The sequence below is a fragment of the Xyrauchen texanus genome, chromosome 1 (genome assembly GCF_025860055.1).
Source record: "Xyrauchen texanus isolate HMW12.3.18 chromosome 1, RBS_HiC_50CHRs, whole genome shotgun sequence".
Taxonomy (NCBI): Eukaryota; Metazoa; Chordata; class Actinopteri; order Cypriniformes; family Catostomidae; genus Xyrauchen; species Xyrauchen texanus.
This window is the reverse complement of record NC_068276.1, coordinates 7,974,592-7,987,785: the sequence shown is the minus strand read 5'-3', so window position 1 is coordinate 7,987,785 and position 13,194 is coordinate 7,974,592. Positions and strand designations below refer to the sequence as shown.

General features: G+C 35.4%; 1 protein-coding gene across 1 annotated transcript; it reads left to right on the top strand.

Annotated features, from left to right (window-relative positions):
* The first annotated feature begins 1,109 nt into the window (after positions 1–1,109).
* Positions 1,110–13,043, top strand: LOC127643275 (copper chaperone for superoxide dismutase-like). Its single transcript, XM_052125983.1, has 8 exons — positions 1,110–1,163; positions 2,958–3,030; positions 4,547–4,684; positions 5,618–5,792; positions 7,611–7,671; positions 9,550–9,627; positions 9,949–10,052; positions 11,445–13,043. Exons 1-8 carry the CDS (start codon positions 1,140–1,142, stop codon positions 11,596–11,598), a joined length of 807 nt encoding a protein of 268 aa, XP_051981943.1. The 5' UTR covers positions 1,110–1,139; the 3' UTR covers positions 11,599–13,043.
* Positions 13,044–13,194: the final 151 nt, after the last annotated feature.

Genomic DNA, 13,194 nt, shown 5'->3' with positions numbered 1-13,194 from the left:
CCAGAACACATTTGACAAAAAATAGCTCAGTATGTCCTTAAAATGCAGAGTTAAATGAAGGTCTTCTAAAGTGACATGAAAAAGATCAATATTTAAGTACTTTCTATCTTTAAACCATCGCTTCTGGCCAGCAGAGGTACGCATGTTGATGTAATCACGTTGACATGGTAGCCGAGAACTGACGCACATGCGACACACACACAGAAGAGCAGTGCTGTTTACAAGTGAGGAGGAGGAACGCTGCACAGATGTTTAATTGGTTTTGGTTTAGATCTGTTTGTTGTATCGGTTTGTTTACTCATAATGGTGTGTTTGTGTGCTTATCCTGGATATTTCAACCAAGAAAATAATGTGAGATTGTGTCCGGTACATGGCAACATGAATACGTCACACGAGAGACCACGTGAACTCGTCTCTCTCGTGAATGAGTAGCCTATACTGCTGCTGACCATAAGCGATGGCTTATAGTTAAAAAGTTCTTAAATATTTATCTTTTTTGCAACAAAAGTGAACGCATCGCTTTAGAAGACATTGATTTAATGGATGACGTTTATGCTGACTGTCTGTGATTTTTGGAGCTTCAAAAATCAGATCACCATCCGTTTGCATTTCAAGGACCTACTGAGCTAAGATATTTTTCTATTTCTCTTAAAATGTGCTCTGCTGAAGAAAGAAAGTCATACACATCTGCTATGGCATGAGCGTGAGTAAATGATGAGAGAAATTAAAATTTTGGGTGAAATATCCCTTTAAGTGACTTATTTGCTGACAGTTTTAGTTGACATATTTCACTAGTGCCTTTCTCTTTTACTTGCGCTCGCAATTTTATCAACTCTCTTTTAATTCTTCTCATTAACAGTAAGGAAACTGTAAGTGCATATACCATGAAAGTGCATTTACCGCCACTTTCTGGTTTCATGGATCAGAGACTGCGCTCCCTCTCTACCTTCTCTTCCCCCACCCCTTCAGATCCGCTAGGACCCCGGCTTCCACCGTCTCTGCGTGTTCTTTGTCTCCTCTCATTTTGGGCTAGGGACTCTTATTTTATTATTCGATAGCCTCAGATCGCGACTTTTATTTTGAAATGTTCTTTAAGGTCTGAATTTCCGTCTACGTCACTGTCGGCGCGCAGACAAGAGATGGACACAAACAGGAAAGCAAAGGTGTGAAACTAATACAATTCTTATGGTGAACTGCAGTCATAATTATTAAGGGCACGAGTTATATATTAATTATGGGCTAAATATTATGGTAGTGTCAAATAAATCGATGTAATGTAAGAGCGAAATAGCAGCAATAACGTCATTCAAGTCATTTTGGTGAACCTATTATTGATTCAATCATTATAATCATATAATTTGCACGATTCATACGCGTTTATATGTTATGGATGAATAACATATGTAATTTACCTCTGTATTTTAACCAGTTGTTGCAGTCTTGCTCTTACCGGACACTTATGAAACTTGTTTTACCGGTTCTCATGTAAAATGTTATATGTATTTATATAAAGTTTTGTAATTTATAAATATAATGTATATACATATTTTTTTTTTTATAATGTTCTCATATTATTATTTCGTGTTGTTTATATTCATATTATTATATTGTCTGGAATGTAAGACTCAAAAACTCAATTATGATTTTCATTAGTTTTTTATTTAGTAAATAATCCGAACTGTAGGGGAGAACGGGGTAATGTGAGACATCGGGTAATGTGAGACACCCCCTTTTATATATTTTTATTTATAACAAATCATGGATTAAAGGCTGTATTAAAAATATTTATAATGAAATATTTTGTGTAATTACTATATCATTAGTTATTTTATGTATGTTTTGTAATTATTCATATTTTTTACATTTTATTTTCATAATCTTTTTTTTTTTGTCATTTTGAGTAATGAGAATTGGGGTGATGTGCTCAACTGTCATAAAAAATGTAACAGTGCAAAAATTAGGCTTCAAATTCTTTATGAGAAATATATATATATATATATATATATATATATATATATATATATATATATATAGTGTGTGTGTATATATACATATATACAGGGTTGAGATGGTTACTTTTGAAATGTATTCCATTACAGATTACAAAATACATGCTGTAAAATGTAATTTGTAATGTATTCTGTTATATTACTCAAGGTCGGTAACGTATTCTAAATATTTTGGATATCTTCTTCAGCACTGGTAGAGTTTCTTCACTTGTTTTGACTATAAATAATCTGCCAGTACAGTAAGACAAAATACATTCTCTGAAACACCTAAATATCTTATGCAGTATTGTTTCTAAAACAAGATCAGGATTTTTTTATATTTTTACAGAAAAACAATACAAAAAGTATTAAGGATACAATTTTTGCCATAATATCAAAGATCTTACTAGAAAAAAGAAATTATGATTCAACATGATTTTCTTTTATATAAAAATGTGATCGTGCCTGTTGCATGTAAAATGGCTAGAAATAGCATTTTAGCTTAGCATAAAGCTGACAATTTACACAAGGTTTATTTCTATTTCGTCTGCTCCAAACTTACTTCAAACTTATTTCTCTGTCTGCTCGTATGAATGTAACTTATCATAAGAAAGTGTTTCACCGCTGTTCAAATGCATTTTGGATCGCATCATTTATATGTATATATGTTTTCCATCTGAAAGGACTAAATATCTAGAATGAAACAAATGACAATAAAATGCAAAGTAATCTCTTCAGTAATAAAAATACTTTTTGAATGTAACTGTATTCTAATTACCTATCATTTAAATTGTAACTAGTGGAATACAGTTACTTATATTTTGTATTTTAAATATGTAATCCCATTACTTGTATTTCGTTACTCCCCGACCATGTTTATATATAAATATTCCTTTTGATTTTGTGATGAGAAATAAACATGTTCTTAATAGGATTTTAAGAGATTCACTAATGTGTGTGTTTGCGCAGCTTGAGTTTGCAGTACAGATGTCGTGTGACGGCTGTGTAAAAGCAGTGAAGGGTGTCTTGGAGAAAGAGCCAGGTGAGTTAAAACAACCCAAAACACTCTTGACTTTGTGTCAAGGGTATTAACTCATATATATCAGAGGTGCAAAACACTAAACACTGAGAAATGTTTATTTTTGCCTTATTTAATTCAGTTGGCATGTAGGAGTTGATAACAGTTTGCTTAATCTCATTCCATATCTGGATAATTGCTGCAATATCATAGAGGATGAATTTCCTCCTCTATGAAATTGCATTATATTAGTTTTGTACAGTATGTTAACTTAATAGCCAAATTACTTGAATGAGAGTATACCTGAAATAGGAATATGTTTCAGTCAAAATGTACATTATGTAGTTTAGAGATGATTTAGAGACATGTAGGAAATGGCTATTTCCATTTAAATAAATGGTGTATTCTTCTTGCAGCAATGCAGATCTTTGGCATTTAGAAGCTGCTAGTTTAGGACCTGTTAGGAGTCTGTTTCTCAAACTAGAGACTGTGACTTACTTGTCTTTTTGTTGTGTTTTTTGTCTACTTCCCTCTCTATCCTGGTTAGAGATTCTTTTTTCAAAACAGTAATGCATGGAATAGCCTTCATCTGTCTAAAACAATAGATTTTAGGAGAAAATTGAATTTCTGGAGAAATTTGTATTTTTACCTATTTTTAAAACCAAAATTTGACTTGCAAGTGTAAAGTAACTTGTAAGAACTCAGTACCTCAGCAAATTGTGGAAAAAAACCCCAATGTATTGTGATTTCCGCATTGCAGTGCAACCGTTTTCAATTGTTCTAATAATAAGATAATTTTCTTGAGTACCAAATGAACACTTTAGAATACTTTTGTAAGGAATAGGTGACACCGTTTGCCATCACAGGTAAAGAAAAATGGAATATAAATCACTTAAAACAATTATTTCAAACCACCAAAATAATTTGCAATGAATGATTTTGGCAGTATTTTTGACCAATTTAAAGCATCTTTGGTGAAAGTTCTTTCAAGAACAAAAATGACTTTGTGTCCTAAAAATGGAAGCATATATACTATATATAATATAATTTTCATAAAGTAACTTGCAATATAATTACTTGAGTAGATTTTTGGCAAACTACTTATTTACTCTTACTTGAGTCATAATAATTCTCAGTATTTCTTCTTGTACTCAAGTAAATGATTTCTTCAGTAGCAGTACTTTTAATATCTGTACTCTTTCCACCACTGATATATACAGAAACATACTCTCAGTGATCACTTTATTAGGTAAACCTGTACACCTATTTATTCATGCGATTATCTAATCAGCCAATCGTGTTGCAGCAGTGCAATGCATAAAATTCAGATATGGGACAGGAGCTTCAGTTAATGTCCACATTAACCATCAGAATGGTGAAAAGATGTGATCTCAGTGATTTAGACCGTGGCATGATTGCTAGTGCCAAACGGGCTGGTTTGAGTGTTTCTGTAACTGCTGAGCTCCTGGGATTTTCACACACAACAGTCTCATATAATATACATTTGAGTATATGTTTTGTGTGTGTTTTGTGTTTTTAGGTGTGCAGTCAGTGCACATAGACTTGGCTAAGGAGGAAGTGTTGGTTGAAACTGAACTCACCTCTCTGCAGGTCCAGAACCTCATTGAAAGCACAGGCAAAAGAGCTGTGCTGAAGGGAATGGGCAGCTCAGAAACAGGTAAATTATGTTAATTCACATCTCTATGCACTTGCTTTGGTCTTGTTGTGGCACACAATTACTGAAAATAATGACTAAAGTGGTTGGATGATGACATGGTGAACAAAGGTGAAGTGTTTTAACAGTTTAACTAAAAAGTACATCACAATGTGGCACATGTCTGATGGTTCTGGAATGCTTCTTGTTCAGTTCGGCTGAGGTTTACATTTGTTCTTGTCAAGTATTTCATGAAAGACTTTGCTGTGCCACTGCTATTCTGTTTAGAATAGACCTCTTTTAGTTAGAATTTGCTCATATTCCCATTATGTTTGCATCATTTTAATGCTTAAAACAATATACAGACAGGTGGAGTGTCTTAAGAGTCTTTTGGCTTACATTTTGTGTTTGTATATGCTGTTGTCAATTACATTATTGAGTGAATAAACTGATAGTTCGCCCAAAAATGAAAATTCAGTGGTTAAATCAATGTCTTCAGAAGTGATTTGTTAGATGTGGGTGAGAAACAGATCAACATTTAAGTCCTTTTTCACTCTAAATCTCCACTTTCGACCAGCCCTCCTATGCGTTTTCACACGAGAACAGAGTTCTTCTTCTTTTGTTTTTTCATATAGCCACCTACTGGCCAGGAAGGAGAAAGAGAAAAAAGAGAGGGATGAAGGAAAGTAAAAGAATAAATAAATCAGATTTGTTCAACAGCCCACTAGGTGGTTTTGCAGAAGAAAAAAATCATACACATCTGGGATGGCATGAGGGTGAGTAAATGATGAGAGAATTTTCATTTTTGGGTGAACTATCCCTTCAGAGTTGAGTAAAGACCAGAACACACAGTTTAATCAGAAAATGATGTGCATGTTAATGTGGTCATTATTAGTAGTGTATCACAGGAGAAACATAATGACATCGGTGTGCGTTCGACATGCGTGTGTGTTGTAGACTTGGGCACTGCCGTGGCGATGTTGAGTGGGGCGGGGCTAGTGCAGGGCATTGTCCATTTCCTGCAACTATCACAGGATCGTTGTTTGATTGACGGGACGATTGATGGGCTGGCACCTGGAGCGCACGGCCTGCATGTGCATGAACTGGGGGACCTCACACAGGATTGCATAAGGTCTGTGATGTGCACAGAATGGGGGCAGCAGGGGCACGAGACTCTTTACCTGCTATATTTTACTGTAGACAAACACATTGCAGAACCAACTGCTATTTTATTGCAAGTGTGATATAACAAAGTATTGCAATAATTTCAATAAAGACAGAGTGTCGGGGTATTCTTTTATATTCTTTCATTATGCATATTTTATAATATACCTGTTATTCTTAATGTACTGTATTTTATTCCACATGTATTTACCACTGTACCTTGTGCTATATTATCCAGGCTTAAATGCAGGCATTATAAAAAGAGAAGTTGGCTTCAGGTGTCCATTTGTAAAATACTCGTAGAAAAATACATTTGCAAATAAATATCCAACAGCACTCTTTACTCATCTTTCTCACATAAAAAACAAAGATTATATACTCCTCAAATTGCATCAACACCATGAAAAGAACATAATGTAACAGTTATACCATTAGGTAAATAAATGCTTTAACAGTGTTCATTATATTAATCTTTAACAGCTTAAGGTGCGGACAGGAGACAACAGCACCATCTACTGTACAGGAGTGAAATCGTTTTTAGTTTCACTTTTTATGGACTCTTCCGTCAGTGGTTTGTCTTGCAAAATCGTCATGGATTTGGTGTGAACAGGCCTTTGGTGATGTCTTGTGATGTTTGGTAGTATAAAACACTGACTCAATTCGATACCTCCAAGCTGTCTGAAGTTTGGGGAAAAAATGAATGCACAATTAATCAAATTAAAATGGTGACATGCCCAAGTGTTATTGTTTAATGACAAGACTGCAATCTAAGTCTGCATGAGCTATGTGCTTAAAAGTGATTGTGTGAATCAGACCACTCATATCTCTGAACTCCAAAGAATCATGCTCGCTGTGTGTTACATGAGATGACAGATTAGAGCAATAAGCAACTGTTAAGTGTACAGCACAATCAAACTATACATTTCTATTATTAAATCACAGCATTTTCGCTTGAATGATAACCCGTGAATCTTCTGTCAAAATAAAAGCTAGATGCCTGAAATTGAAGAAATTGCGACAGAAATATATTACAACTGTATAGTAAAATGTAATATTAATAATAGAAATATTATTATTATTATTAACAAGATAGTAATACAAATTAAGCAATATATTAGAATCAAGAGTGCTGTTGTACTGAATAAACATTTGGTAAATAAAATGCAATGTTATGTTGAAGAGTAATTTTTCTATATTTGTTAAAAGTTTTAGGAATTAATTTGATTAGATACTATTTTATTGATGAAAGTAAATGAAACTTTAAAACTTTAATACATTGGAAAACAATATTTAGGAGGGGGAAAAAAAATGATTTCAATAGGGCCCTACTGTAAAACACTTAAGCAATGCATTCATGCATTTGTTTTAATTTATTATTTACATTGAAATGTGACATTTTAAATAGGCTAAAGGAGTGTTCAATAGCACATTGGTGTCTAGAACCGTGAACTTTTTGTGGTATCTGTACCGACTATTGAAATTTCGGTATTGTGACAACACTTTGCCAAGTTTGATTGAACCTGCGGACACATAAATGGGATTTTAATGACATGATTACATTTTGGGTGAAATATCCATTTAATATTCTTAAGTGGTGTAGTTATTTATTATTATATTGTTATATGTCTAAATCAGAAATAATTAAAATAAATAAATACAACAACAAAAATCCAGACGTAAAGAAAGACTTCAAAGACTTGATGTAATTTGCAGGCATATGATTTTGTCTTTGTATAAGTTTTTGCTAAATAATCATTTATGTATGTTCTTTCTCTCTCTGTCTCAGCTGTGGAGATCACTTCAACCCTTTCAGGAAACTGCATGGAGCTCCTCAAGACTCAGAGAGGGTATAGTGCTCATGTAAAATGATTTAAGTACTTGAAACATTTCAATTCAAGATCTTCATTAACAGACATTCTATTTATTAATAGTGCATAAAGTAAGGTTAATGTAGCAGTTACCACTGGAGAAAGAACAATTGGGAAAACCAATGGCAACTCTGTACCAAAACTGAAAATGATCCAACATTTTTTTAATCTAAATATGAATTAAATTAATATTTCTTTAATTAATTAAAATTAGTATACATTTGGAACTCCCACAAACTCATATTGAGTGAATCATTATCATTTATCCTTTAATATTACTCTTAAAAGCCCAACTCATCCTTTCTTTCTTGCATTTTCTGTAGAATAACTTTTGATGAAAACTAATTCATAATTAAACTCAATTATATCACTATAAACACTTCCAAATAAATAAATAATGACAGTAATATAATTTATGCCATTATCTTTAAAGATTGACAATGGGGGAATGCATTCTCCATTACAGCATTTCCATTATGGTACAGAATTGCCATATGACAACCTGGCTAGTTTGTTGATCTGTGAACTGCTCAACTTATCATTGATGCAGCACAAATAAACAAGCAAACAAAACAAAATTCCATATGTAGAATATTCAGAAATGGAATATGATGAGCACTTTAGCTCTTAGGTCTTCCAGTCATGGAGAGACAATAAAAATGTCATGTGACTTAAAAACAGCATATTATTGCTTTTTTTTTAGAGACTGACCTTTTATTTTGAACAAAGTATTTTGTTGTATTTTCTTTCTCTGAAATACAAGAACGTGAAGGGAAACAATATGTGGCCTTTGGCTACTCTAAGCCAGTACTCTATACCATACAGTAGGGAAGGAAGGAAACTGATGTGTTATCAGAATCAGAATGAGCTTTATTGCCAAGTCTCGGTTGCCTCCGCTTCTGAGACAGTCAATCCGCACATCTTACTCACAGCATGTAGAGGCTCATGCTACTCTCAGCAATCCACGCGCAACTTACCACATGCCCCATTATGAACAAGAACCCTTAATTGTGACCACGAGGAGGTTACCCCATGTGACTCTACCCACCCTAGCAACCGGGCCAATTTGGTTGCTTAGGAGACCTGACTGGAGTCACTCAGCACACCCTGGATTCCAACTCGCGACTCCAGGGGTGGTAGTCTCAATGGGGCAGTTTGAACTATTCATGAGATGAATAGCCTGAGGGAAAAAACTGTTTTTGTGCCTAATGGTTCTGGTGCTCAGTGCTCTGAAGGCGCTGTTCAAAAAGGTAGTGTGCTGCGTGAGTGGGGTCCTGAGTGATTTTTCGAGCCCTATTCCTCACTCTGGAAGTGTACAGTTCTTGAGGGGAGGGCAGGGGGCAACCAATAATCTGCTCAGCAATCCGAACTGTCCTTTGTAGTCTTCTGATGTCCTATTTTATAGCTGAACCAAACCAGACAGTTTGAAGTGCAGAGGACAGACTCAATGACTGCTGTGTAGAACTGTATTGGCAGCGCCTGTGGCAGGTTGAACTTCTTCAACTGGCGAAGGAAGTATAACCTCTGCTGGGCCTTTTTCACAATGGAGTCAATGTGGGTCTCCCACTTCAGGTCCTGTGAAGTGGTAGTGCCCAGGAACTTCAATGACTCCACTGCTACCACAGTGCTGTTTAGAATGGTGAGCGGGGTCAATGTTGGGGTGTTCCTCATAAAGTCACTATCATCTCCACTGTTTTGAGCACGTTCAGCTCCAGGTTGTTTTGACTTTACCAGTGAGCCAGCCATTCAACCTCCCTTCTGTATACAGACTCATCATTATCTTTCGGGTAGTGATGATTGCTGATTTATGGTAATGCTGTGTAATAATTACTATACTAATGTCTGTTTGGTCTGCAGCATGTGGGAGATCTGGGAAATATCAGAGCTGGTCCTGATGGCAGAGCTTCATTCAGATTAGAAGACACTCAGATAAAGGTATTTCAGTTTGTATTGTAATAAGGACTTCAAAAAGCAGTCCTGTGTTGCTGATTCCTGTGTGTATTTGCAAACCCTGCTGTGGCGTATTTGGAGTAACCTTTCTAACTATCCAAAGTCTGTTTATAAAAGTAAATTCTGCTTTACTCATACTTTACCTACTTCCCTCTTAATCACTACCACTGTGTCATGATTATACTTATACAAAGTAAAATGTGACCCTACTTTTTTTGCTGGAATAATATTAAGCCTGAAAGGAGACACAGTTTACTCCGGCCTGTGTAGTGTTGTATTCATTGTCCAAAATGAACATTTTCACAGGTGTGGGATGTGATTGGTCGATCTCTAGTGGTAGATTCAGGAGAGGATGATTTGGGCCGTGGGAGTCACCCACTGTCCAAAATAACAGGAAATTCAGGAGAAAGGTAAAAACTGTTTGTCACCCAGACAAAACATTAATAAAATTAACCCTTTGAGACCCCGCATCCGCATGCATCGACATTACATTTTAGCTTCGCTATAGGCTATTCTTAATTTAATTTCTTTAAAACCAACTGATCTCAGTTCAGGAGACTCTAGGTTGTCAGTAAAACATTCAGCGCACCGCATCATGTGACAAAACAACATGGTGCCAATCTCAACAGAGTTTGTCTTTGGGAGAAAAGAAAAGAAAACTACATCTGGTAAGAAACCAGGTTCATTTTACACATTAAAACCTTTTTGAGTCAAAAGAGTAGAGTCTCTAGTTTAATTCGATATGCCATTTTAAAAATTGCATCGATTTATCGGAAAATGGTACGCTGTTAAACACACAATGTCCAGGGAATAACTGTCCAAAAAAATCCTATGTTCACCCTGCATTATCACATTAAGAATCCAGTGCTGGAAAATTTTCAGAGGTTGTATACAGTTAGAATGAAAATAAGGTGTATTTAAAACTGTTCTGAGACCAGTGAAGACAGACAGCACACCGGAGGCTAAGTCATTCACTAATTAGGGAGCAAGGGACCATCCTATAGCTTTCCTATGCAGCCAAGTCCATTCACTTCTAACATCGGGTCAAACGTTCAGTTTCATGCTGTAGATGATGTTTGCATACATCAACATGGTTGGCAGACATGGGACAATGGTAATCAGAACATAGATTTAATCATTTTTCATGCTAAATATTTGAACATGCTTGGCAGTTATTGGGCATTGCTGACCATTACTTTCAAATATAATTAATTATGCTAATTTCTGATTGTTAAAATGCTTTAGCACTGGCTATCACTTATTTGTTTGACAGAGCAAAGAGAGAACATTGAGATTTTGTTGCCAAAGTAGAAACAAAAACATTGTAACATAAGTCAAATAATTTGTATATGTAGTTTATTTGTGCTTTTCCCAATACACATTGTTCCTAAGCAGCTTTACAGAATATCAGCTGTAATGTCTGTAACGTCTCAAAAACATGAATAAGCAACACTCCTGGAAACATAATAAACAATTCGATATACAAAATCTGACTTTCTATAGCTTGGTATTATTTAAAAATTTTATAACTTAGTTCCGCTGTCCACAAATGTAGACATCAATGTTGAGGAAAACAATGCTTTTTTGCATGTTTCATAGGGGCTACTAGTTCCAAATAAAAAAGGGGAATAGAAATTGCAAAGAGCAGTCATGCTCTGGTCTCAGGAGGTCAAAGTGAATCTGCTTTTTTTGTATTTATTCTTTACAGACATCACAATCCCATGCAGAGCCCACATGTTTCACTATACTTCCATGTGTGTTTGGTTTTCTTTTGACTGGTTCCCCTCTCGCTCTTTTGTCAGGCTGGCATGTGGAATCATTGCACGCTCTGCCGGGTTGTTTCAGAATCCCAAACAGATTTGTGCCTGTGACGGTGTCACTCTGTGGGAGGAGAGAGATCGGCCGATAGCTGGGAAAGGACGTAAAGTCACTGACGCACCAGCAGCTAATTTGTAATTGGGTGAGGATGTGACCTTCCAACGTGTTAAGGACTGCAGATGGATGTGAGCTGCACAGAAGGAAGGAAGGAAGGAACGAAGGAACGAACGAACGAAAGGAAGATGATCAAAGAAAAACCAAAATGTGCCTGTTTGAAGCTGCCCAGAATGTCCATTCAAGTTGTAGCATGTAAGATCGAGCCAGTTCTTGAAGTTCAGATACTCACTTGACACAAATACAATATCAAGCCGTGTATAAATATGTAAATTGATTGTGTGAATGCACCCTGTTCTCACCAGTTTCTCTTAAATCATCACAGTAATTCTGTTCTTAAGTGTCTGATATTACATACTCTAGCTTAAACTAAAGCGGTCATTCTCACAAGATGTAAAGGACTGCTTTTTTTAGCCATATGAAATTATAAAATATTTCAAGTCTTCAAAGTCATGCTGTCATCAAAATAACTGTTGCTGACATATGTAATTGAACTCAATTATGAAGTCTACCATACAACTGAAGATATCTAAAATCTGTGAATATCTGACCTTAAAGGAACAGTTCACCCTAAAATGAAAATGTTCTCATCATTTACTCACCCTCATGCCATCCCAGATGTGTGACTTATTGTCTTCTGCAGAACTCAGAAGAAGATTTTTAGAAGAGTATCTCATCTCTGTAGGTCCATATAATGCAAGTGAGTGGTGGTTAGAACGTTGAAACTCCAAAAATGGCATAAAGGAAAGATAAAAGTAATCAACACCACTCCAGTAATCCATGTCTTCTGAAGCAATATGATAGCTGTGGGTGAGAAATAGATACATATTTGATCTGAAAAAAAAGACTTTTTATTTTATTATAAACCAATTTCAAACTAGCCCTCCTATGCATGTTCACAAGATTATCAAGTTAATCTTCTTGTGTTTTTGCCGATTTGCATTCTTTGTGCATATCGCCACCTACGGGGCAGCAAGTAGAATAAAAAAAGAAGGGAAGGATTAAAGAAAAGAAATTAATAAATAAATAACACAGTATTTGCACAGCAGCCCAGTAGGTGGTGATTTCAGTATGCATGAAGAATGCAAATCTGCAAAAACAGAAGAAGAACTCTTGTGAACGCACGCCCTTGGAGAAAATTAGGCCTTTGCCACTCATAATCTGTCCCTGCCCACACCTATCATATCACTTCTGAAGACATGGATTTAACCACTGGAGTCATGTGGATTACTTTTATGCTGCCTTTATATGCATTTTGGAGCTTCAAATTTCTGATCACCATTCACTTACATTGTATGGACCTACAGAGCTGAGATATTCTTCTAAAAATCTTCATTTGTGTTCAGCAGAAGAAAGTCATTCACATCTGGGATGGCATGAGGGTGTCATATGTCATTTTTCTGTCATATATAATTGTTGTGATTGTTATACAGAGAATGGTATTTTTTATTTTTTAAATAAAATGAACTGCAGCAAATAATTTTTATTTGTACTGTTTTTCATTTTTAATGGTTTAATGGTGTTTTTGGACAATTATCATGATGATGGAAGGTGTATATCATGTTTTCTGGTCATGAGGCAGTAACATTGCATTCTTTGAGGTACCCTGGAGTAACAAGT

Coding starts and splice junctions, on each gene's coding strand:
- LOC127643275 (XM_052125983.1), top strand. CDS start 1,140: ATGGACACAAACAGGAAAGCAAAG. Junction 1,164..2,957: donor ACACAAACAGGAAAGCAAAG/GTGTGAAACTAA, acceptor GTGTTTGCGCAG/CTTGAGTTTGCAGTACAGAT. Junction 10,053..11,444: donor ACAGGAAATTCAGGAGAAAG/GTAAAAACTGTT, acceptor CTCTTTTGTCAG/GCTGGCATGTGGAATCATTG.